Source organism: Fundulus heteroclitus, chromosome 16 (genome assembly GCF_011125445.2).
Source record: "Fundulus heteroclitus isolate FHET01 chromosome 16, MU-UCD_Fhet_4.1, whole genome shotgun sequence".
NCBI lineage: Eukaryota > Metazoa > Chordata > Actinopteri > Cyprinodontiformes > Fundulidae > Fundulus > Fundulus heteroclitus.
This window is the reverse complement of record NC_046376.1, coordinates 37,161,037-37,187,946: the sequence shown is the minus strand read 5'-3', so window position 1 is coordinate 37,187,946 and position 26,910 is coordinate 37,161,037. Positions and strand designations below refer to the sequence as shown.

Here is a 26,910-nt window from a genome sequence, read left to right as displayed (position 1 = left end):
CTATTAGAACATATAGTTTACATCTAAAGTATAAACAATCACCTTATATTCTGGGTCTAACACTTTTTATCAATTCAAAAACAATAATGACTCTATCAAATGAAAGTACTTAGTGACTAACAGTCACTAGCTCATAACTTATACTAATATCCTGTTTGACAATAATCAGTATCACTTCCACGAAAACAGCAGCAGGGTGCCGTGGTGTCCTCTGGCCCCCTGGCATCTTTGTGGCACCCAACGGCAACTGACTTCCAAAGTGTATTGCAATGTGTTTTCACGTGATTTTTTATATCACCACATTTATTTTTCTTATCACGAGTCAAACCACTCATACAGATAGTCACTTTATAGCAGGGGTGTCAAACATACGGCCCGCGAGCCGGATCCGGCCTGCCGAACAATTTAGTCCGGCCCTGTGGCTAAATGCATTATAATTATATAAAAAAAATATATATATATTTTTTTTTCTTTCCAGTGTCCTTTCTGGCAATGTGGCAATAAGGTGCCACAAAGAGTTCATCAGATTTGACTTTCACAAGTGGACAAGATAAAAGGAAGAGAATGATAAAACAATTATTGAAAAAAACATGTACTTCGTTTAATTGAAAATATGCAGTTCCTATATTGTCCACGAGGGGAGCTGTGTTTTAATTAGCAGATTAAGCTTCAGGTGTGGAAAAATTCAAATCATTTCTAAATTTTTAACTGTTTGGTGTATTTTGTCATGCAGGACAGTGTTTTTAAGTTCCAAAAAATGTGAATAAATGTTTTTCAACATTGTATAATCACTGTGATCAGTTCTTATGCATAATGCACAAGTAAATGTTTAACTGAGTAAAAGTATTGTTGAAATTGCACATACTTTTCTTAAAAACGCTGAGGTTATTCATAATATATTGTGTAAAAGTGAAATTAACTTAATATAAAAATCAACAACAAGTCCACATTTATTAGTTCTATTTAATCTTGCAATGAGTTTACTCGTGTGGCCCTCTTGAGACTACATCAAGCTGTATGCGGCCCCTCAACCAAAATGAGTTTGACACCCCTGCTTTATAATTTGTTGATTAAATTGTTTAAAAATGTTTATTAAATGATATCAATTTAGCACATCATTAATTGAAAGTAAATATAGAACAGGCATTAAATAACCCCAATGACAAACCGTTTGCCCAAAAACAGCAACAGGAGTACAAAAGCGGCAGGCGGCCTTGTGACACCTTGTTGGCGAAAGTGCCACAAGCTATTATAGGAAATAATATCAATAAAACATGATTATTTGAAAGTAGTTATAGAGTAACAGGCATCTATAACAAATCATTTGCCCAAAAACAGCAACATGAGTGTGGCCGCCGCAGAAGTGCCAGCTGCCACAATTTGAGCTAGGCCCTGCTGCAGTCGAACCTCCTGAGCCTGGATTGGCCCTTGCAAGACGGATAAAGCCAGGATGCACTGATGACACTAGTTCAAGCAAGGTATTATCTCTTGTGCTGGATTTCTAAATTTTGGACCTCCTTTTTTTTGATAGATAGATAGATAGATAGATAGATAGATAGATAGATAGATAGATAGATAGATAGATAGATAGATAGATAGATAGATATAAGTTATTCTGGCAATTCTGTTCGTGAAACAAACTTTCTTTCTGAATGAAGAAGAGGGGGGGGGGGCGAACTACGCAACATCCGGTGGAGCTGTTGGCGGGCAGAAAGGGGTTGGTTGTGTATGTTAGCAACGCATTTAGGCCATTGTGTGATTGAGTTGTGAACGCAGACACGGGCTGCTGTAGAACAAACCTATAAGCCGTCACATATTGTTTTATTGTCTTTGTTCAGCTCGCTGACCTGTTATTTGTCCTCAGCAGATTGCTAAATCTCAGGTTTTTTTTATTTTTGGCCTGCTGCTAGCCAGCCAAGCGCTTCGAGGCTTTCTGCAGAAAGGTAAGGCTTGTGTTTGTTAGCTAAGCTTGTCGAGCAAAGCACCCCAGCCATGTTGCCTTCAGGATACCGGAGTGCAGGCTCACTGACTCGTTTATGTGCACATGTTGTGAATTGCAAGCCGCTGTATTCTATTTGATATGGAGCCTTTTAACTACTGTTTGCTCATTTCTCTGGTAGGCAGGTTGAGCAAATGCAAGGCACGAGGTTTTCAGCGTGGGTGCAGACAGAATGGAAAAACAGCGTGCAACACGTTGTGTTGGCTTTGCAAATAAGGGGGAATGGATGTTTATTAACACACCATAAAATGCAGATCTCTATGATCATTTGCACATATGTTTGCAATGACGAGTGCTGCAGCGAGTGTGCATTTACTTTATCGGTGACTGCGCTCTGCAAAATCACGATCTTGAAATCAAACATGGAGGGCCTTCCACCTTGTGGAAGGACGCGTCTCTGCCAGGTGGTGAAATTATGAACAATCGAGTGTATCGCAGAGTAGTGTTTGAGGAGCACGGTAAAGTTTTTTTTTTTTTTTTTGTGGAACATAGCTTCGCAATATCTACTATGGTAGTAACGCCGCCGTCATAGGTTTGGACCTGTTTCGAACTGCAGCTGATTGGACCGCGAATGGATTGACTTTTTAAAAAGTCAATTTTTCCAAAGAACAGTTAATTCATTCCTCCTCACTCCTTATTTTTGTGTGTCTTACTTACTTACAAACAATCTAAATAAGTGGCAACACCAAGAGAAAGGGAAAATACCTTTCCTCATCAGAATGAGAAGATTGTTCTGATAGCAAATATAAATTGAATTTGTTTAAAAATTAGTAGAAAAGCATTTTCCTGAACTGCTGCAGCGTAGTTTCTATATCACTCTCCTTAGAGTGCATTTGTAACTGCATGAAATAAGGTGATAAGTGTATCTGCTGTGGAATAATCACCAGACAAAAGCCAGAAAACTAAACCTGCATTGCCAAAATTCACTTTAAAGTTTTACTTAACTTTTCATGGGCTTTGGTAGTTTATTTTAATAGGGTGTAAAACTGCAACAGAATCATCTGTTGTAACTGTATTGTGTAAAGTTATATTTTTTTATGTTTACAATGGGAACCTTCTTACCACAATCAGCTGCTACTAATCAAGGCACCTTCTCTTCTTCAGTAAGGCTACATTCACACTGCAGCCTGATTTTTATTAATTTTTTTGCCCATATGCGACCTGATCTGATATTTTCATGACAGTCTGAACGACACAGATCGGATTTTTTCAAATGTGACCCAGGTCGCTTGGATATGTGGTCCTGAATCCGATACGTATCTGATTTTTTTCAAATGCGACCTGTGTCTGTACGGCCAGGTCGCATTCATCCGACCTACACGTCATTGATACTTGACAAACGTCACTAACGGTGGACCTGGCTATGCCAAAGAGGTTGGCTATTGTGCGGTAACAAGCACCTGTTGCAAGTCAATACAGCAACGTGTTTACTCGCTGCTTTGGCTGCCAAAGATGTGTGTTTTTATGTGAGAGTGCTAAAGAGAACAGTTCAGATGCACATAAAGGTTGCCTTTGTCATTCGAAAATTATGAATGAAGTCCGTATCAGTAAAGCCGCTCACATCGCTAAAATTTGGCTATCTTCCTTTTCGATCTTCTCAAAAAAAAAATCAGATTTCACAAAAAAATCGGAATTGACGATCAAGGCTTGCAGTGTAAACATAGCCCAAGTCCTCTTTGAATCAGCAGATGTAATTTATATAAACAACATAGTTTCTAAAACTCTGACCCAACACTGGAAATGCAAAGAAAAAAGATCAGGATGATATGGAAGGTTTCAGGAAAAAATCCTGGGGTCACATTTTTGAAACACAGCTAAACTGTTGGTCTGTTCAGAAACAAGTTCCAGTGTTTTAAGTCTTTCAAACTGCATGGGCATTGTTGCAGATTCCTGTTTGCTAATGTATAGAGGCCCTGTTTATTAACTTTGTTGTATACTTTGTTGTTTCCTGTGCTACTTTGAACAAGTGATCGGAATGTTAGTTGCTGCTAAACAATCAATTGCTTGCCTACATTACACAACTTGCATGTTTTGTCGTGTCTACAGAGTCCTCTTCAGACATAAATATGGCCACCATAGCTGCAAAGAAGAGTAAGAAGGCTGAGGATGAGGAGCAGCCAGCAGCCCCCCCAGCAGCAGCAACAGCTGCAGCAGTGGTGGCAGCGACAGATGAAGCACCTCCTGCAGAAGCAGCACCAGCAGCTGCAGAGGAAGAGGAAGAGGAGGAGTATGTGGTAGAAAAAGTTCTGGACCGCCGTGTTGTGAGGGGCAAAGTAGAGTTTCTGCTGAAATGGAAGGGTTTTTCTGAGTGAGTATAACCCTGTTTAAACTCATTACTGGTTGGTGCGTTTTGTCCTTATGAATTATTTTAGTAACATGTTTCTTTGCGGAGTGCATGAGATTGTTGTTGTTTGGGTTAATCTTTCAACATGAAGCCTTCAGTAACCAGGATATCGCCACAAATATTTGCTTATTGATGCTACGTTTACTGAGTCTCTATTTACTCTGACCTGAGGTCAAATCAGGAGGTGGTCTTTTGTATGACCCAGGTTTGATATTTAATAGTCTGGTTTCAGACTATTAAATAAGAGGTGGTTTGTGTAGAGTAGTTGGCAGTCCATTCTGAGAGCATTTCCGTTTCTCCAGAATCACACATTAACATCAAATGTAAGGAAGATCTGTTTGTAACTGAAAAATCAAGTTGATGACTGAGTGACGAGCTAAACCGCTGGCTCTTACACTGCCAGCTGCATGACGTTCCTGTAACAGCTGTGCAACAAGCTCTCCGCCACAGTCCTTAGTGAAGTCAACTACGTAGAGCCACATATCATTACTGTAACCAACCCTTTTACTGAGGAGGGAAATCTGGCCTTAAAAAACAACCCCCTACAAAAATGCAACAAATGTTCTTTGAAGAATTTACATATGCAGCAGTATCACCTATATGAAAAAGTTTAAGGTGTTCAAGACAAGAAAAAATCTTGAGGACTTTAAGAGTTGGCTTTTGATATAAACCTAAGTAAAGCGCATGTATTACTTCTTAGTAATTTAAATTGTAATGGTGAAATGTACCATTTTAACACTGCCCTTTATAAAATATCACAAGTATAACAAGCTGATATTACCTGGGTTATTAGTCTTCACTACAGACTTGCTGTCAGCAAGTCTGTAGTGAACCACTTGCTTCAGACTTTTCACTCTCATTCATGCAAATTGGGTGGTTTTCTTGTGAGATTGCAGATTCATTAAGTTATCAGAAAGGTTGTGTTTGGAAACAATGTTTAAGAAGCATCTATGTATAAGTTTTTTTGTTTTTGTTTTGTTTTTTTGCATTCGGCCATTTAGTGAAGACAATACATGGGAGCCGGAAGAGAACCTGGATTGCCCTGACCTCATTGCAGAGTACATGCAGAAACACAAAGAGAGGGAGGAGAAAAAGAAGGAGAGTAAGAGGAAAGCTGCCAGCGAGGCATCTGGGGATACGGAGGAAAGAGCAAGCAAGAAGAAAAAGGAGGAGGTAATTTATTTAATAACTCCTCACCTGAATGGCACCTTATGTGTAGTTTCTGTAAATTCCAGAATAAAATCTGTTTGACTTATGTTTTCATGTGTTTTTTTGCATACGTTGTAGATTTTATGTGTCAGTCCTTGGAAAGCGCTTCCCAACCTTTGATACCTCTGACCGTCTTTCTTGTAACAAACTAAACAAACTTCACATACACATAAAGAATCTTGTAAATTTAAAAATTATTTTCCCCGACACCCATGTAGTATTTTAATTGGTCCATTTGAGCAAATGAGCTTGTTTTTGACAAACCAAAACTTTTGTCTACATAACTTTTCAGTTGTTTTTTTTTCTCATTCTGAATCAGCCTAAACTAGTCAAGTGATGTGTCCAATATTCTGCTATCAGGGTGACAAGGCCAGAGGTTTTGGCAGAGGACTGCAGCCTGAGAGGATTATCGGAGCCACCGACTCAAGTGGAGAGCTGATGTTTCTGATGAAGTGGTGGGTCCTCACATCTGCTTTTTCTACTCCTACTACTTTCAGAAACCTAGGGATCCTGATAGGGTTGCGTGATAAATTTATTTAATCGATTAACTCGAATTTGAAATTTTTTAAAGATTTAATTTTTGTAAAATCAGGATTTTATTTTGTCAAAGTACTTTCTGGGCTACGATGAAGCGAATAGCATATAATGCTGAATAAATTCTTAGGAAAATTGTAAAGAGAACTTTTTTTAACTGTAATACGAGGCACTTTAATTTACTCATTTACTTATTTTTTTAAAGTTAGTTTTAAGTTACACAAGTGAAGTGGGGTCTGTTCTTAGCTCATTGTGTAATACCACTAGCAGCAAACATTTCGTTTTCATTATTTACATTAGTTTTGTTTTACAAGAATGTTTCACAGCTTGTATTTAGTTGCACTTTGATTTGAGGTCAACTCTCAGATGAAATGCTAGACCATAAAAGCAAGTTTTTAAAATAATTTATTTCGGTTCTTTTTGTGAAACCAAAAGGAGGGAAAAAATTGATTAATCAGAATTGGTATAATGAAATCTGAGATTTAATTTTTAAGGCATTTACCCAGCCCTACGTTCTGATGACGATTCAGACTTCACCTAAAAGTTTCTGAACTTCTGAACAGTGACTATTAGATCTCTAAACTTTTAGATACACCTGTCAATGTTTTAGTACTAATTGCACATTTTCTAATAAAGTAATTAAACACAAAAATCCATTATCCATGAGTCAACCACTAAATGTTTGAGTTTAGTGACCTTTTGTTGTTAAATGGTTCTCTCCTTCGTGCTTTTCATATGTTAACATCATGATACTATGATGATCAATCATAGCTGGTTATGGGCTTCATGCAGGTTGTTTTCCGATGCAACTTACCACAAGGCTTTGTGTCGCAGAATTTTAGCAGTTTGCAACAGGGTGAAATAGTTATAGGAAGACATAGAATGATTTCCTTTGGGCAAACCTCATGACTGCTTTGTCAATTGCCCACTGGATGATGCATGACCTTCACCTCCAGACACATCTAAAGGCTGGTTTATATGGATTTCTATATGTATGTATATATGTATACAGGATTTCTAGCCTGATTTTTACCGCAATCTTCCCCTTCTGAGAGGTGTCGATTATCGCAGCGTCTCTTACGATAATCTTAACACACCACACACAGCAGGAATATCGCTTAAGAGCGATCGAGTCCACTTGGTGGAACGTCAAAGCTCAAATCGGAGATATTCAACATGCTGGATTGTCTTGCCCTGATATCCTAGTGTGTGTGTGGTGTCCCCCGAGGACAAACAAGCATGAATTCTGTAGAATGTGATGTGTAGCCAATCAGAAAGCGAGGTGAGATTCCCAGAGTGAAGTAGCTGGATACTGCCACTATACTCCTGCAGGGAACGGGGAGCATCTGTATTGGATGAGGAACCAGTGGGCCTCAGTGCCGTTTTCTGATTTAAAAACAGTTTTACACTGAACAGAAATTATGGGAGCTGTTATTGTAGATTTGACGGAGAACCTTAAGCCTCCACCATTGTTGTCGCCACATGGGACTTTGGAGGTGTTTTTTTATATATATATATATACAGTGTCTAGTCAATACAGAATTGCCCTATAACTTGTGTATGATGCTGTGAAAAGCTCAAACTCTGAATATTATCATACCTCTGGGAACACGGGCTTGGCTACAATCACCATTGTGGTCGACTCTCACATTCTTTAAATATTGGAAAAGAAGTAGCATTGCATGCGTTGACTGAAAGGGCCAAGTTTTCCAAGTTTTCACTGTGGCCTAAACCTTTTCATTATTTATAAATTTCATCCAAAAATCAAATATCCCTAACTTTTTGTGAGTAGGTAGGGTATATGTATAAAAAAAAGAAAAGGGGGAAAGAAAATAGGGCTGGACGATATAGAAAGAAAGCATATTGATTACTAGAGCCCGACTAGAGATAGTCGGACTCACCTTAACGCATGGCTCTGGCTCTGGAACCAGTCTCCTTGAGAGGGGTTGGACATTCTTCCACTCTGGAGTTGCCCCTGGTGAGAGGCGTCAAGCTGAAGTGGGCATACTTGTTGCCCCTCATCTCTGTGCCTGTACGTTGGGGTTCACCCCAGTGAACGAGAGGGGGGACGGACTCTGACTGTTTGTGCGTATGCACCAAACAGCAGCTCGGATTACACACCCTTTTTGGAGTCATTGGAGGGGACCGAGCTGGCGAATTACTAAAACCCTTTTTTGGGACAATTTCCTCTGTCTCTCCTTGCTGTGACATCTTCACATGCTCTGTGTTGTAGTTAGAGAGGGTGACGCTTTGATAGTGTGTCTGGGTCAGCGATTGGGATTGTTTGGGAGGAAGTAGTGACTGTAGCATCAACCTACATGATAGGCTACAATAAAAAGGAAGGAAAACTATCAAACTTTTATTGACCCCTTTTTTTTCCCTATTGCGGCACACGTCTCATTGATCGATATATATTGTTATTGAATTATCGTCCAGCCCTGAAAAAAAAACATACCTAAAACCAGTTGTGTTAACCAGTTGGTTAAATAGAACTGGTAAACAAAATATAAATAATTTGAATTATTATAAGATGAATAGTTACAAACAAGGGAAAGGAGTAAAAATCATTCATGTACATTGATAAAAGCTTGGCTGGCATGTAGAATTAAAAGCACAGATGTGTAAAGCTTTATTTCATTTCAAATGTTTTGTTTCTGCTCTAAAAATATAACCTCCGGTCATGACGTAAGGTCTTTTATTTTCAACAGCTAGAGGGTTTCCGCTGTGTCTTAGGTTTTAATTCTCTGAATTATCGTGTTCAAGGCTTACATTTTTTATGTTACCTTAAATGTACCATAAAATGCTCCTGTAACACTGAATTGTGTTTTATTGAATGTATTTATAACTAAAACATGCAGCCAGCTAATCAGCTTTTGTTTTATTGTTTAGTCTGTATCAAGTGATGGTCTGTGCAGAAACAGAAGTAGTGCTGCCGTTATGGGGAAATGCTGATTTATACCGTGGTCTGCGTGAATACTTGATTCTGATTGACTGCTGGGTGTCCGTTTAAAAAGTGATATTGGACATCTATAAAAGAAGTTCAGTTCAAATAGCCTGATTGTTCTGAACTATTGAGCTGGCTTCAAATGGCATGACAGTTGAAATTATATTTTCTAGGTTCTGTGGCCAGAGCTGGTTATCTTGGCAACGCGTCACAACAAGAGATATTAAATAGTTCTGTCAGCCGCTTCTTGTTAAAGAATAATGCACTTCGAGGTGTCCATTATCATAAATTAATGGAGGATGGTTCATGCCTATGCGTCGTCTATTAATTTCCAATAATGGACACGTTGTCGGACATTATTCCTTACATATCTTCAAAAGAACAAGTTTAAGGCTTTGTTAAAGTCTGCTTCCAGCGCTGACTTTTAAGCCTGCTTCTTGTTAAGCAAAAAAAAAACAAAACTTGGGAATGTTGGGTGTACGGGCGATGGAGCCGCATTTAGAAAGCACTGTTACTGCTGTGAATGATCTGAGACCGCTATCAGTCAGTTCTGCTGCTCTGACCCTGGCCCCAGCACTAGGGGTGGTACTTCCACCTGCACACATAACCGGCCTTAGACTAGCAGATTTTATCAGCGGACATTTCTAAAATAACTGGATCATTGGGGCTCATGTTAGCTGAAATGCTCTATCGAATTACCAGAATCAACCAGCTGGGCCGTTATGTACAGTTGTGGTAAGTCCTTCCAATGACAATATCTACTGTTGTAGTATATTCACATGACCACCAAATGGCTTAGCAGGCTCAATAGATCGAAATAACATTTAAACAACAAAGCTTGTGTTTAAACAGAAATCCTCACTTTAGCATGAACTTTAAGTGTACCTCTGGTGCATTTTTGGTTAAACAAGCCTATTTTTTTCTTTAGTGAAATTACTTGTGGGTACAGTTGCCATACATTTTACTCAAGAATAGCTATACTGTATTTTTTGGAATATAAGGCACACTTAAAATCCTTAAATTTTTAAAAAAATTGATGGTGTGCCTTAGGGCTGGACGATAATTCAATAACAATATATATCGATCAATAGACGTGTGGCGCGATAGGAAAAAATAGGGTCGATAAAACTTCGATAGAGAGTTTTCCTTCCTTTCTTTCAGCCTATCATATTAGTTGATGCTACAGTCACTACTTCCTCTCGACCAATCGTAATCGCGGACCCAGGCAAGGCGCCACAAAGCGCCGCCCTCTCAAACCACAACACAGAGCACGTGAATATGTCGTGAATATGTAGGAGCGGCGGAGAAAACGGTCCCAAAACGGGGTTTTACTAGTTCGCCAATCTGACAGAAATAAACCAGTGATTTGTAAAACTTGCAAGGAACCGGTAAAAACAAAGTCTGGTAACGCAACCAACTTATTTCATCACGTAAACCGCTCAGCCACACACACCCGCCGCAGCGCGAGCTGTGCAGCCCCGCGCCACTACGCGTCATCTTCTGGAAGTTCTTCCAAAACGAAGCAGGTATAGCAGCTTAACTGGGCTTCCCTTTATTGTGATAAAATGAAAGAGTCCAAGCGGCGTAAGGACATCACGCATATAGTAACATGCTTTATAATGAGGGGATATGCTGCTGTTTTCTGCAGCTGAAAAACCTGGCTTCAAACAATTACTTGCCACTCTTGATCCGCGATATAACGTTACGGGACGCAAATTTTTCTCTAACAGCGCTCCCTAAATTGAGCAACGAGTGCAGGGAATCAGTGCAAAATGAGCTGCAATCTGTGTCTTCCCACACCACAACTTTGGAGCTCAGCCCTGTGTCAGCCTCTCAATTATGAAACCTAAGAAGTAACTAGTGTACTATTCCCACCTAAATAGGCTATTTTATTTATTTATTTATTTATTTGGTATATTTATTTTGGTCATTTTACTGGTCACTTTAGTTTATTCTTTGTCATTATTTAATAACATAACACAGGTCTCTTAAGTTATTTTTCTTTAAAAAAATTCTGTCATGGTTAAAAAAGTTGGTTAAATAAAGATTTGAATTCTGTGTTTGTGTTCTTTATTAAAATTAAATCATTTAGTAATATCATAAAATGTCCAGGCAGAGCTGCACATTAATTATATGGTTTTAAATATTTTCAATAATTATCGATATCGATCAATATGCATTTTTTTTTTTTATCAATAAGCTTTTTTTCTATATCGTCCAGCCCTAGTGTGCCTTGTATATGATTACCGTTGTGCTTACTGACTGATTTTATCTGTTAGAATGTGCAAGTACGACTTTGGCTAGCAATGAAGCTGCTCTGCTCAATGGATATTCGGAGCATTGCGGTACACTGTGTCACTACTTGATTGACCCCCTGCGTTGTCTACAAGACTGCCTGACTTTAATGTTGAAACTAGAAGTACATTCATGTAAGGCAACCCGCGCCTAGAGTATGCGCTAGCAACAGTAAACCAAGTAAGTTAATTCAATATAAAAGTTCCATTTATTTTGGCCTTATGTTAGAAACAGGGCTGTGTAGTCCAACTACTCTGTCCTCCCGGCAGAGACTGATGGCTCTCCCTCTGAGGAGAGAGCGGTGTTAAGGAGGAACCACACCTGACACGTTGCAAAGCATACGCGCGTCCTACATATAGGTTAGCTTTTCATTTTAATCAGTTAATAAATAATGTATATTAATGTATAATAATGTTAATGTAGCTACATCAGAAGCATAATGCTACACGACACCTAAAGTAGATTGAAGTTCTAATTTCAGATGTATATACGCTCCTGTTTGGTTGGGAATTAACGGGAAAACATACTGTGTCAAAGTTCACTTCCGGAAATATCCCAAAATAAGAGTTGTCAAAAATAAATCGCCATGGATGATGTAGTTATGACGAGCTTACTAAAATGTGCGATTTCTAATCAGATATGGTCAAGACACGGACTTTTAGGAGATCAAAACATAGGATATATTACAGATGATTGACCGGCGGCGGTGGCATCTGGTCACCCTACCGGAGGGGCGGAGTGATTTTACACATTTGTGTAAAATCACAGAATATGTAATGCGCCTTATAATCCAAGTGCATCTTATATGTGGACAAAGACACACCTAGGCATGAAATACATGGTGCGCCTTATCCCGTGCACTTTATAGTCCGGAAAATACAGTACTTAATATTATTATTCAAGTAAAAGGAAAGAGTGCATTGCAATAAAACTATTACTAAACATAAAATTTGTTTTCATCAAAAAAATTACTCGGTAAAGGTAACTGAATAAATTTGAGAGGGTTAGGTATTTTTTTAGTTTGTTTGTACATAATAATAATAATAATAATAATTATTATTATTATTATTATTATTATTATTATTATAATTATTATTATTATTATTATTTCTTTAAAAAAAAAATTATAGGTGGCTTTCTGGACACTCAAGGTCACCATACATTGGTTAAAAACAATGCAACACAAATAATAAAAAGTGAGCATAAAGCAAAAAATTAAAATATTTGTTAAAAATTCCACATTGCAAATGAAATTGTATGGGGAAAAAAACAGGTAGGTTTTCAGCCTGGAGTGAAGTAGTGTTTCTGGGTTCGGGAGGTAGACAGTTCCAAAGGCGAGGTGCAGCGCTGCTGAATACTCTGCTCCTCATGGTGGTGAGATGGGCAGGTAGGACAGTCGAGTGGATGGAGGAGGATTGGAGAGTGCGGGAGGGCGTAGCAATACGGAGATTAGACAGGTAGGGCGGGGCGAGGCTGTGAATGGACTTAAATGCTAATAGTAGGGTTTTTAACTGAATTTGAAATAGAAATTGGTGCTGCAGTGGAGCTGTTGTAAAACGGGGGTCATGTGGTGAATGGAGGGGTTATTGTGATGATGCGGGCAGCTGAATTCTGGACTAGCTGGAGTTTATGTAGGAATTTCTGAGTGACACCAGGGAGGAGAGAATTGCAGTAGTCTTGGTGAGAAGTAATGAGGCTATTAACAACAATAGAAGTGGTATTGGCGGTGAGAGAGTGGAGGAGGCGGTTGTTGTTGAGTAGGTGAAAGTATGCAGACCGTGTACTGTTATTGATATGGGAATGAAAAGATTAAGTATTGTCGAGGATAACACCCAGACTCTTAACCTGTGGGGAGAGGGAAACAATGGAGTTGTGAATGGTTATTGAGAAATTGTCCGTTTTGCATAGTGTTGCTTTAGAACCAATGAGGAGAACCTCAGTTTTGTCACTGTTTTAGTTTGAGAAATTTGGAAGACAACCAGGATTGTATGTCTGATAGACAGTCAGCAAGGGACGAGGGTGGGAGAGTGGAGGTGGGTTTACTGGAGAGGTAGCGCTGAGTGTCATCCCCATAATAGTGGAAACTGATATTGTACTTACGGAAGATATTGCCAAGAGGAAGAAGATAAATGATGAAAAGGAGGGATAAATCCATGTGGGTTTGCTTTAAAGATAAATGTTTAAAAAATTGCATTCTTTCAGAACCTGACAAATGTTATTTTCATTAAAAATTTAACAGGAAGAACTCTGATGAGGCGGACCTCGTCCCAGCCAAAGAAGCCAACGTTAAATGTCCCCAAGTAGTGATCTCTTTTTATGAGGAGCGTCTGACGTGGCACTCGTACCCCACAGAAGAAGAGGAGAAGAAGGAAGAAGAAAAAAAAGACTAGAGAATAAGAGGAGGTAGAAACAGAGTGAAAAGGAATTGTGGAGATGCAGGGCAGGAAATCGGCTACAAACCAGTTGACGGTTGCTAAGTTTCAGTGTCTCTGACATCCCATTTTTTGCAGTAACAGTATGGGGATTAACAGCTGTCAGTGTAGGTGAGAGCAAAATAGTTTTCCTGCCCTGCATGGAGTAGTCCTCATAAGATGTTCCCACCCGTTGTCATTGTAATGGTTTGTTTTGAACATGTATGTTGACTGAATTCAGTTTTTACCCCTTACCAAGAATGTGTTGATTGGTGCCTTCAACAAGTATTCTTCCTCACCGCTGAGTATCTGATTGAATTCAATGAAAGAAAAACAAATGTTACATGATAATGATGATGACCTGTAAAGTTCCCTCATGCATTAAGCAGCTTACATGTTTGGTATCTGGCTAAGTCTCTCATCTTCGTCACTCATCTTCATTTAGCTTTTCTTAGTGTGCTATGATGTTTGTGACAGCCATTGCAGAAAGAGATGAGCTTCATGTCTTAAGCAGGAAACATGGGTGGGAACCTCTTTTAAACATTAGGAAAGCAGTGAGTGTTAAAACGGAGACGAATCATTTTCCTCTTTCCATATGTTTTGTCTTTTTTCCTCCATATAGAAATATATCATTGATCTGATCCCTCCACACACCCGGTTAGAGAATATTTGACTCTTTAAGTAAACCATTTCAGTGAAATTCATGTTTTTTGCCTTTTACATTCTTCCAGTTTGAATGAGATAAAGTACTCTGTAACGAAGTGGATTTCACTAGAATTAAAGCATGAATCATGCTATGTTGAAATGTTTTCATTAATTAAAAAAAGTTTTAAGTTCCTTTATACTCAGCCCGTCATCTGTTTACTAGGTTGTAAAATTATAGCATGCACTGCTGGGCAACACTCAAGACATCTAGTATTAGTCTTACAGGCTGTTTATTAAACACATTAAATATGCATAGATGAAACTAATGTAGTATATAAAATCTGTTGGTCTGAGTAGTATTTCCTTTGTGGTTCTCTAGTTCCAGTTATGTGTTAAATGTAGCCCAGCTGTGCATTTCTATGTATACTTGTAATAGTGTTGTAGCTTTCTTGGCACATTTGGATTGGCTGGATTAATTTTTTTTTCTTTCAACAGTGTTTATTTTGCTTGACATTCATTGGGAACCATGCCTTTTGAATACATGAAATTGTGAATACATGTATTGCACCTACAACCATTTTAAAGATTTGTTTCATAACTAATCCATACTGGGTCAACTGAAAATGGTCTTTAGCATTTTTTACAATTTTTTTCTTGTTCCAGTTGTATTTTAGTTATTGCTTTAGTTCTTTAACTGCACCCTATTAGCATTTTCTATATTTTCCTAAAATTTTAACCAAATGGCCTCACACCTGACGTAATCACACTATTCAACTGCGCTGTTTTGTTTTTTGTTTTTTACATGTGTATCTTTTCATTCCTAGTGGTTTAGCTTGTTATCTGTTGCATGTCTATTGATCTACTTTTAAATGCTGATTTAAACATTAAAGGATTTGCGATCCATAAGTTGTGTTAATTCTTTTGTTTTGGAACGTAAAATATATACCTCAGAAATGTGAACCTTTGAAAGACCAACTGTTCATGTCATCTCTGTACACTATAGTTGCCACACCAAATGTGGCTAAAATCTGTTTGAATAGTCAGCTTATTTTAAGGCAAAACATCTATGCTGTATTTACAAAGAATCGTAAAACTAAAAGTAGTTCTTAGTGACATCATTCTATGAAAAATCTTAGAATGTCCTGATTTCTAAGATTTTTTTTCTTTAAATTTTACCATGGTAGGACCTGTTATTCACAAAGCATCTTAAGAGACATCCTAAAGTGACAATATGTTAGAAGTAGTGCAGAAGAATTTTAGATCCACCACCTAAACATAAGCTTATATAACATACAAATATTAATATGTAGGTAATATTATATATATATATATATTTATTTATTTATTTTTTTTTTTTTCCAAACTAAATTAGCTTCACTAATTCAGAACAACATTCGACTTGTTTTAACCCATTCACAATGCAAATCCCGAATTACACAAAACATTACTTTGAGGAAATAATATTTTAAAGGATGGTTTGCTCAGTAAAATCATTTAAACTTTATGAATGGCCGATCTTATTAATGTGCCCCCTAGCCCCCCTCCGGGCGCTGCGGCGATCGGTCGCTAAAATCGGTTACTCTTACTAAAAGCCTTTACATTGACATTAATATTCCATATTAATGTGGGAATAAGGCTCATAGCACTTGTCCTGGCCTCGCTAAGCACTGTGACTTTCAGCAGTAACTTAGCTATACAGGTAGCTAAACACTTTCCCATCCGTCCACCAAGAAGCACTCCATTTGGTTCTTTAGCAGGGTTTAATGAGAATCGTGTAAAACTGCAACACACATAGGTACAGAGAAAAATGAAAGCTAGCTAGGCTAACACATGTAGAAATGTCTATCTTCACATAAAACATGTAAACGGATTACATATTATGATTTATGTGACAAGCACATAGAACAGTGCTTACAGACGATGCCGTTTTCCCTTTCTTGCATTTAACTAAAAGAAAAGACAACAAAAGGGGCTTCTTTCTGAGCACATGGATCAACAGGCCTTTTTACTCTCAGTAAACAAAGTGTAGTAATAAAAGTGAACCAGTAATAGACCAAATATAACGTTTGTCACTAGGTGGCCTCAGCAGCTTAACTCAACATTGAATAACATTAAACTAGACAGGTTTCACTACAGTACTATCGAATGATGGCGGAGCGAAACCAAGCAAGCTTTATGCTTTAAAACTGCTTTTGTGAAATAATGGAACCGGAAATTACCATAAGCTAAATAGCATTTTTGGCTAGCGGATTTTCAGCGCTGACTTTAAAACTTCAGCTTGTATTTTAGTCAGGGGCGGTTCTAGACCAAATTTACCAGGGGGGCCAAGGTGGGGCCAGTGTTTTTTCACAGGGGCACAGAACAAAAAATAAATAAATAAATAAAATGGCAATATTTAACTGTGTTATATTATTAAGTGAGCCACTTGTGGCTCTGGAACTGCAGGTTTCAGACCCCTGATCTAGCAGTTGAAAACTTTGCCCCCTGCTGAATACGGCTAAAGCTAAACTAAAACATCTTAAGTTTTAATATTCTTTTTAGAGTAAAGCTGTATAGGTAAAAAATAATATTGGTCAAAGTGACCAATCAGTGATGGTTTCTTTGCCATTGCAAATAATTATGAGAAGTTTATTTAACATCATGCTTTTAGTACAGGGGCCATAACAGGGGCCGGGGCCATTTCTACAGGGGCATAGGCCCCTGTTGGCCCCTGTCTAGAACCGCCCCTGATTTTAGTCATGAGTGGCCGGATAACATAAACATTATCCCATCAATGTATGAAACCCCTGTGGAGATAACGTTTGTTATAACCATAAAAACACACTTGGCAATGACATGGAACTAAATGCTAGCAAGAGTTACCTCCGTTAGCCACTTTGTTTAAAGACACCATGTGCAACATATTACACAATATTTTCCGATGACCATGTAACCTGTCCCTTCTGGGTCTCTCAGTCTAACCTATCGGTGCCTTGTGTGAGTTCGGTCCACTTTGGTCATCCACGGAAGGCAGTGAAAAGGGAACCGTTGTTCCTTCAGCAGCGGCTAGTGGTTTAGCAGCAGCAGACCATGCCATGAGTTGACACGTGGTCGGGATCGGCCTGGTCGGGCTCTGCAGTCCCTGATCTCTCAGCTTGTCTAGTGAGGGAAGGCGACCTCATCTCACATTCCTTACTTCGCGGCTGGTTTGCGCAGAAGTAAAAAACTTAGCTCCGATCTGTGTGATGAATCTCCGGATTCATGTCCTCCGCTCCGGAGGATGAGAATTTCCCTCTTTCGCTCTGGTCACTCCATCAAAGCAGGCAGATGGGTTTTGCAGCACCTCGTGCAGCTTGGGCTTTTTGGGGCCCTTGAGCCCCCCCATGGCTGCTGGTTCATGGTCTCTTCCAGGCCCCACGTGTGGCTCCTGCTGGGCAGCCCTTCTCCTAGAGGGCTCCAGGAGAAAAGTAGTGGTCGTCTGAAAGTCTGGTCAGAAGTGCTCTGATGTTTGTCCGTGGGGGAGTGCTCTTACAGCATAGAACCCTGCTGAGAGGCGGCTCCTTGGTGGCTGTGGGGAAATTATTTGCTGAAAATGCATTTTGATTAGAAGAACCGAACACACACCACACACACAGAGCTTATTTCTGAGAGTTTATTGAATGAAGGATGAGTTGTGGAAGAAGGAGATCAGAGAGGCTGTACCAGACTGGAGGATGTAGATGGAAGCAGGAGCTGGAGGACCGGAGAGAGCTGGAGAGCTGCGGCGAGAACCAGCTGCTCAGCAGAGAAGTGACTAGGAGCGCTGGGGTAACAGGAGACCAGCAGCACGGCTGAGAAAGCTCCTTGGACACAGGGGCTGCAGTAAGACTAGGAGAGCAGCAGAGAGTGAGTCCTTATAACGCAGGGGCTGCAGTAGATCCAGCAGCAGAACTGAGAGAGTTCTTGGAGGTGCAGGAGCTGCTGTGGAACCAGAAGTGCAGCAGAGAGAGTTCTTTGGACGCAGGGGGCTGCAGAAGGACTAGGAGAGCAGCAGGGAGAGAGTCCAAAGAACATGTGGCTACAGTCGAGGGAAACTCAGACTAGCAGGAGATAGGAGCTCAGACTGACAGACGTGGGAAAATCTCTATCAGTAGACGAGTGCTGGTGAAGATTCTCAGTCATCCAGGTCATGGTCAGTTGCTTTGTGTTTTTATCTTTTTTGGAATCAGTAGACGAGGTTTGAGTGGTGACTGATGACAATCCAACAGGGAAGAGAAGACTGAGGGAGGCTTTTGTGAAGGGGGTTGCAGGTGGAGTGAGCACTGACTGATTTGTGACTGATTGCTGAGGGAGTGGAGGATGAGCTGTGTGAGAGGAGAAGGTGCTGGAAAATAACAGGGGAAACAGCCAGGCCAAAACAGCACCATGACAATATCCTTAGTAAAGGGATATGTACCACAGGCTTTTAAAGTAGCTGTTATTAAACCTTTACTTAAGAAACCCTCAGACCTATATCTAATCTTGTTTTACAATCTAAAATTCTTGAGAAAGTAGTTGCTAATTAAGTATGTCAACATTTACAACGTAATGACCTATTTGAACAGTTTCAGTCAGGTTTCAGCGCTCATCATAGCACAGAAAGCTCTGGTGAAGGTCACTAATGGTATTCTTATGGCCTTGTCCTGTTAGATCTCAGTGCTGCATTTGATACACTTGATCACAATATTCACCTAGAAAGATTTGAACATACTGTAAAGTTTAAGGGGAAAGCTTTAGGCTAGTTTAAATCGTATCTGTCTGACAGATTTGTTCGTTCATGTTAATATTTCAAACTCTAGGGTTACTTGTGGAGTTGTTGTAGGAATTCTAAACAATAACTGACTTCCTAGACTTATGGAATAAGGAAACAGTGATGAAGTTCCAGCACCTTTATTGAGAAAAAGAGCAGAGATCACATAGATGGAAAGTAATCACACCCCGCAGTCCGGCCGCCAGCCCTGTTTCTGTCTCCCCTATGTCTCTTGGCTCCCCTAATACCCGACAGTGGCCTTGGCGTGAGACGAAACAGAGACAGTCTATCCTAGACAATCATCATCCCACACAGTAGCTACGCAGCATTTGGCCTTGGCAATCAGTAGGGCCGTGAACACATGTCCAAGTGGCGTGAGGCCATAATGACTTTAGCATAATATTCCAATAACAGGAGTACCACAGGGTTCAGTTCTTGGGCCAATTCGCTTTACTATATGTATGATTCCGATTGGTAAAATTATCAGACGGCATGGGATTTCTGCTGTTATGCTGATTATGTGGGAAATTATTTAACTATTGAACCTTAAAAAGAAAGAAGACTCGGGGAGATGAAGTTTCTTTGCTTGCCAATGGAGAACTCCTTTTATTTTAACTTCACACATACACACGGGTGTAAGCAAAGAGTTCTGATTACATACACTGGACATGCCTTTTTTTTATAGCCCACAGATGTGTGTGCATTACAATAAGAATCTGTGTGTATCCATTGGTGTGTGCCGCGACCCAGCAGCGTCCACGTGCTTCCGGCCTTTTTTGGCAGACGTGGTCTTATTTCTGGGAACAGTTCCACAAACGTTGAAAAACAGATAACTTTATCTTAACAGTTGGCCTCTGTTTGGAAAACACAGGGTGTCATGTCCTGGTCATGTTTGCTGTTTCTAATACTAGAATTCACAGAACCAGATCCAAAACAGTATGGATGCTCTACATCTTTCTCAGAGAAATCTTCACAGGAAGGATGTGAAGATTTCTCTGAAGGTTTAGATCAATTTTATGAAAAACGCCATCCAAAAGTAGCTACGCCAAAAGCAATAAATAAATTACAGGATATTAAATGGCATGGAACCAAACCAAGGGGTGATCCTTTATGGCAAAGAGTCATACGTAATACATGGTATAGCTGGTCATGGTATACAGCAAGAGAGTTAACCAAAAATGATTACTTAATCTGTACTGTTGCTCCGGGAGCAGTTCCTATGGTCATTCCAGAAAAATACACGTCAAAACAATGTGCAGTTTTTTTCTGGTTACCCACTTCTATCGGAAATGGTAAAGTCAACGGCAGATGCTGTTCCTTCCCTGAGAAACCCATTAGTGATACAGTCTTAGTCGACAGCACAGAGGCAGATGGCTGGTTGATTATAGTGGAATATGTTGCTCCAGTGTCGACTAAAAGGTTCATGTAGTCCTCTCCAACTTTCACTGGCAGCATGGGGTCTGGGGAGGCCACGCTGATGGAGTTTTCCTCAGGGGTGTGTCAACATTGTCCATATTAAAAGTTATCCCCGTGCTGGGGGTACTGACCTTGCAGAGGTGGGGCCATATTAGGGTTCGGCTGCACTATGTTACCTGCCGGTAGAGCTACACAGTCTCTCGCCCAGTGCCCAGCATGTCCACAGTTGAAGCAAATGTCGACTGGTGTTCTCAAAGGTCCGCTATATCCACCTCGTCCTCTCAGACCGCGGCCCCAACCTGCCCGTCCACGCTGATCACCATATCGCCACCTGAATCCACCTATGTGTGTGTGCAGGACCAGCAAACCTGGAATTCTATGGAGGATAAAAGATAGGAGGGGGGATGCCTCCCCCTTGTATTGGATTAAACTGAGGTGTCACTGTCTGGGATGGAGCCCCAGGAGATGCAACTGTTGAGACCATCATATGTTCAGATTTTTCGGTTTTTCGTTTACTCATCCGCCGTTTTGCGTCCAATAACTGCAATCTGATTAATTGATCATGAATGTCCTCTTTCTCTTGTTTTTTCTTTGTCTCCTCATCCTGAGCAACATGCAAATGATGTACTAAATGTTTTTCCCAGCGAGCATACTCACAACCAGCCATCTCAGGATTTTGTTTCATCAGCTGTGACGCTAAAGAAGGTACCCCTTTAAGGACTGCTTCCCTAAATAATTCACCCAAGTTAGATCTATCCCCTTTTGGATTTACACCTGTGTGTTTGATCCATTTCTCTTCAGCTTGAGTTATTTAGTCTTTTGGATGCTGTTTTGGGTCCCTATCAAAATTACTAAAGACAACAAAGTTTCATCCCTGAGGGGAGACGTTTGAGCCTCATATTCAATGTTATCTGCAGTTGAGGCAGGAACACAACGTCCTAGAACGGCTCTAAAATCACCCAGAGCCAGTTTTGTGCCTTTAGTTAAATTGTCAAGCTCGGCCAACCAGAGCCTGCCACCAGCTGCAATACTAGGCGATTTGTCCAACAGGGCTTGCACATCACCAAGTGAATAAGGGACATACTTCTCTGTCCCCAAATCAAATTATTTTGTAATAAATGCATTTGCACTCTAGTGGGACCTTGAGAAGATGTCATTGAATGCATGAAGATCGTCATCATCTTTGTCTAATTCCTCAGGCAAATTACCTAAATACAGAAAAATAAATGTCATATCCACACTATAACCCAACACCTTATAAATAACTTCTGTCACCTCCTTCCAGTAAGTCTGGACGGAGGGGCACAACCAAAATATATGCGCATGTCCCACCATGTTTTCTCCACATTCTCTCCAGCATCCCAGATGAATATTTGTTTGTTTACTCTTTTGCTTAGGGGTTATAAAGAAGCGGATCAAATTCTTTCAGCAGAAGTCTCTCCACCCCAATGAGTTTGTAGTAGTTGACTGTGTTTTCCAAGCATTTGTCCATATGTCCTCTGTTATTACAATGTACAGTTCTTTTTGCCAGCGTTGCTTCACATATTCTGTAGAGTCCTTCTTTAGAGATGTGACAGCATAGTACAGTTTACTTATCAGTCCTTTACTGCTCATGTAGTTGTACGCTCCAACAAACAACTGAACAACCTTAGACCAACTTTTTTGTTCTGAGTCCTTAACCTCTTTACAGAAATAATCGGACATTCGTAAGTACCTGTAAAAATCCTGTCTCCTCAAGCCATGGACCATGCATAAATGTTCAAAACTATGAAGTTTTCCGTCTTTAACTATTGAACATAGAGATGTGATACCATGATGGGTCCATTGTTTGTATCGGAAGTCATACAATGATGGCTTATAGTCAGGATCATAAGCAGGCCAACTGAGTAGTTTTACCTGCCTTTGCAGCTGATGGCATTTAACTATTTCAAACCATATCTTAAATGATAGGTTACCCAGTTACTCTCTGTCTGTGGTCTTCTCATTTCCCTGTTACAACCTATAAATGCTTGTAAGGGGACATCTGTTAAAGATGGCTATTTCTTTCCACTTAGCTTTGTAAGATGGGTTGCATAGACATACAAGTGGCCTTAGCTGAGCAGATATATAATAATCCTTTATAGTTGGGAGTGCCATGCCCCCCTGCAACATTGGCAACTGGAGAGTGGAGAATTTGACCCTTGGCCTTTTACTGTTCCATACAAATAATGAAATGTGCCTATTCCATTCTCTGAATTGTTTTGTAGGAATATCTTTAGGAAGTGACAAAAAAAGATAAAGTAATCTGGGCATGATGTTTATCTTAACTTTTCTAATTCTACTGCCAAAGTCAAGGGGGATGAGACTCCATCTATCAAGATCCTCATATATTTTTTTACTAACACTGTAATAATTACATTGAAATAACTGAGAAAGATCTTTCGTCAAATATACTCCTAAATATTTGATTTGGGTTGAGTACCAATTAAAAGAATATTTTGTTTTAAGTTCCTGTGTGGGAGCAAAATTAAATGTCATAACCTGAGTTTTATTTATATTGAGAACATAACCTGAATAGTTCCCATATGTTTCCAGCATGTATATTAAAATAGGCAGGCCAGAGGCTGGTTCAGACAATGTGACAAGTACATCATCGGCATATAGGTTTACTTTGTATTCCTCTCCACCTATGAAGATACCTCTCAGTTTTGCCTCCTGCCTTATGGCCTGTGCCAAAGGTTCAATGAACAAGTTGAAGAGACTAGGGCTAGCAGGACAGCCCTGTCTACATCCACGCTCCAATCTAATAGGATCTGAAAGACTGCCATTTACATTAATTCTAGCTATAGGGGAGGAGTAAAGAGCTTGAATATAACCGATGAACTTATTCCCAAAGCCAAATCTTCTCATTACTGAATAAAGGAAATTCCAGCCCACTGAATCAAAGGCCATTTCGGCATCTAAACTTAAAATAATTGCCTTAGTCTGTGTTTTGTTAATATTTTCAATAATGTGGAGGGATCTCCTAATATTATCTTGTGTTTGTCTATTCCTAATTAATCCAGTTTGGTCCTCATCTATTAAATAATGCTTTGCTGTTTCAATTCTTTTTGTTAAGATTGTTGCATTTAACACACTGATTGGTCTATATCCTTTGCAGTCAGTTCTATCTTTCCCTTCCTTAGGGATGACAGATATGAATGCCTCTCTCCAAGATGGTGGCGTAGCTCCATCCTCTAATATGTAATTAAAGCATACATAAAGAAGGGGTACCAGATGTTCCCTCATAGTTTTATACCATTCTGGGGGAAATCCATCCACACCAGGTGACCTATTATTATTTAGACTTGAGATGGCATCATTTATCTCCTCCACTGTTATTGGTTGGGTTAGTATTTCATTGATTTGTTACCAATATTAGGTAGGTCTAAGGAATTTAAAAACTCTGTTATAGATTGCATATCAGCGCTGGTCCCTATTAGAGTAAAGAGATGTATAGTATTTCTCAAAGGATTTCTGTATGTCATCTAAATTTGTAACAATCTTATTTGTGACAGGGTCTTTTACCTTATGAATTGTATTTTCAGCCTGTTGCTTCTTTAGTCTCCAGGCTAACAGCTTTGATGCTTTTGGACCGGCCTCATAATATCTTTGTTTCATAAATCTGAGTTTTTTCTCCACCTCCTCACTTAATATTTTATCCAAATCCTGTTTAATGAGTCTTATTTGTTTTATAATGGCAAAGTCTCTATTGGTGATATGAATTTGTTCAAGATTTTTTAGTTTTTCCTCCAAGTTTGACAGTTGCATTGTTTTTATCTTTTTTGATAAGGATGACCAAGCTATTATCTTGCCCCTAAGGACGGCCTTAAACGCATCCCATAGCATACTGGGATTTACAGTTCCATTATCATTTTCCTGAAGATATAAATCTAGCTCCCTTTTCATCATTGACACAAAACTTGTATCATTTAACATACCACAGTTTAACCTCCAAAGTGTCTTGTGCCTTTTACCTTCTAAACGCATTGTTATATGAGTTCCTGCATGGTCAGAGAAGATTCTCTGGCCTAATTTACATTCATTGATTCTGTGCAAATCCTTTTTATACATAAACACATAATCTAGTCTGGAGTGAGTTTCATGTCTGCCAGAGTAGAAGGTGTACCCAGGTTGTGAGCCATGTATTGCTCTCCACACATCACTCAGTCCTAGTTCTCTTATGGCCTTATTAGTTAGTTTTTCTATGAGGTTCCTTTTCCCATTTCTATTAGTGGTGTCTAAAGAGGCATAGAGTAGAACACTTAAGTCACCAGCACAAATGAGTGTTCCATATGTCTCTGTCGCAATCAAATCAAACATCTTTTAAAAAAAGATATCTGACTCCCTGGAGGGGCATATCTATTAAATAAAGTCACTTCTTGCTGGTTTATTTTGCATTTAACCAGGACAAACCTACATTCTTTATCCCTTATTTCAGAAACAAACTCAAATGGGGTGGAGTTTGAAATTAGTATTACTACTCCCCTTTTCCTTCCATTTTTATATGATGAAAAATTGTACTTCTAAAACCCAGCTTTTTAAAATTTTCATGCTCAACTGCAGACATGTGGGTTTCCTGCCAAAACACTATATTCACCCTATCCCTTTTAGCCTTGGCTATCATCTTACTACGTTTATAGGATTGGTAAGCCCATTTACATTCCATGACAATATGGTATAGTATTGATAGTGCATTCATATTATGATTTGTATCATGTGAGTTACATTGCCAGACCTCAAAGAAAAACAAGAAAAAAAGAAAAAGGAATAAGGGAACTACAACTATAATACAGACAACTTAACAGGACTTCCAACAAGAAAGGTGACACATCACCTTTAGGAAGAGGGAGGGAACTGCAACTAGGTGGGGTCCCTCGGCCAGCTGACGCAAAAACAAAAAAGATTTGTGGCAGTCTGATGACGATGCATAGTATCAGCTTTTCAAGTATAAACAAAATAAACGACTATTCAGGCGAGTTGTTCTCGTCTTCTGAGGTGTCCTTCCTGTGATATTCCTGTAGCATCTCTCTCACCTGCTGTTGGTGTTCTTTCCCTCTGCTGCGAGGCTTAATTACTACCCATGGTAGCAGCTTGCCAAGCGAGGCCTCTGTGTAAACACCCGTATTTTCTTCGCATGTGATCTTGCCGACATCAAACCCACGTCTCCTCAGATCTTCTGCTGCTTGTGACGCGTTTTAGTATGGCCTGTCTTCCAAACTGCGTAGAGAATTTTTTTCTTTCACTGTGAACTGGAGGAAACGAACCTCCATTGAGCGTGGTGGATCATCAGTGGATGGTTTAGCAGCCAGTGCACGGTGAGCGCATTCTATCCCAAGGTCGCTGCTCCAGGTCGGGTCGATGACTTCACTGAGTTGCGTCTTGGTCATATTCACCACAAATGCTGTCACAGAAGTGCCCTCTGCGTCCTCTGGTATCACCTCTTGGAGTTTTGTACGCATTTCGGAAGTGAATTCATCCATTTGCTTTTTAATATCTTCTCTTAAACACTTACTAAATTCCTGAAAGTCCTTTTTGAGTTCGGTTCTTGGGTCTTTCATTCCTTTAGTTACGGCTGCACTCACTGCTTCTCGGATCGTCTCCATATCCTCGCCATGTGCTCCTTTGTGTTTCTCAGCAGCTTTCTGCAGTTTCTCGCCCTTTCGTAGTCGTCTTTCCTTTCTTGAATTTGTCCGCACTCATTCTTACAAATGAATTTTAGTCCAAATAAATGATTTTTATCAAATTGAGTGGGAAAAAAAAATAAGCTGATACAGGAGTTCAGGTTTTACGCTGTCATCTCAATTCTCGCGCCACCGGAAGTCTCACACCACGGGTCCTTGATGCCCTCTACCTCCTTGCAAATTCAGCTTCTTCAGTAGAATGATTTAACCCATTATTATCTACCATCAATTTTCAGCATTTGTTTCTCCATCTAAGGAGAACTCCACAAGTGGCACATCTAACAAATCTGCAGAGTCGTCCTCCTGCCAAACACCTTTAAGCGCCATTTTAACTTTAGTCTCTGGTTCTGCTGACTGTGGGTCCTTAAACCTGACATCAGTCGAAGCTGCCGGTGTTCTAATTCCTATTTTATTATGATCAACCTGATTTAAGTCTGTTGCTTGCTGTGTGTCCTCTGAATATACAGAAGGACTGCCCCTAGGGGGTGATTTTACTCCAAGTTCCTGAGTCCTCAACGTGTGCTCCTCAACACCTGCTTTTGTCATCTGAGAAATGGGAAGGGCAGTAGGCGGGGAGGGAAGGTCGTCAACAGACTGAGACCAGTTCTCGCGAGCTGCTCGAGCGAGATAGGGTTCACATGACTGCAAAGGGGTGAGGGATATG

General features: G+C 39.8%; 1 protein-coding gene across 2 annotated transcripts; it reads left to right on the top strand.

The window, feature by feature from the left end:
- Window positions 1-1,616: 1,616 nt before the first annotated feature.
- On the top strand, window positions 1,617-15,287 carry LOC105923871 (chromobox protein homolog 1). Of its 2 annotated transcripts, none has more exons than XM_036148618.1 (6): window positions 1,617-1,717; window positions 1,868-1,943; window positions 4,046-4,307; window positions 5,345-5,516; window positions 5,913-6,007; window positions 13,565-15,287. In XM_036148618.1, exons 3-6 carry the CDS (start codon window positions 4,066-4,068, stop codon window positions 13,713-13,715), a joined length of 660 nt encoding a protein of 219 aa, XP_036004511.1. In that variant the 5' UTR covers window positions 1,617-1,717; window positions 1,868-1,943; window positions 4,046-4,065; the 3' UTR covers window positions 13,716-15,287. The 2 variants fall into 2 exon arrangements, with proteins under 2 accessions (XP_036004511.1, XP_036004510.1); XM_036148617.1 differs by having other exon boundaries at window positions 1,617-1,726.
- The last annotated feature ends 11,623 nt before the right edge of the window (window positions 15,288-26,910 follow it).

What these genes read in the sequence shown, in the direction of transcription:
- LOC105923871 (XM_036148618.1), top strand. Translation starts at nt 4,066, where the DNA reads ATGGCCACCATAGCTGCAAAGAAGAGTAAGAAGGCTGAGGATGAGGAG. An exon ending in AAATGGAAGGGTTTTTCTGA is followed by an intron (nt 4,308 to 5,344) that starts GTGAGTATAACC and finishes TCGGCCATTTAG; the next exon opens with TGAAGACAATACATGGGAGC. An exon ending in CTGATGTTTCTGATGAAGTG is followed by an intron (nt 6,008 to 13,564) that starts GTGGGTCCTCAC and finishes AAAATTTAACAG; the next exon opens with GAAGAACTCTGATGAGGCGG.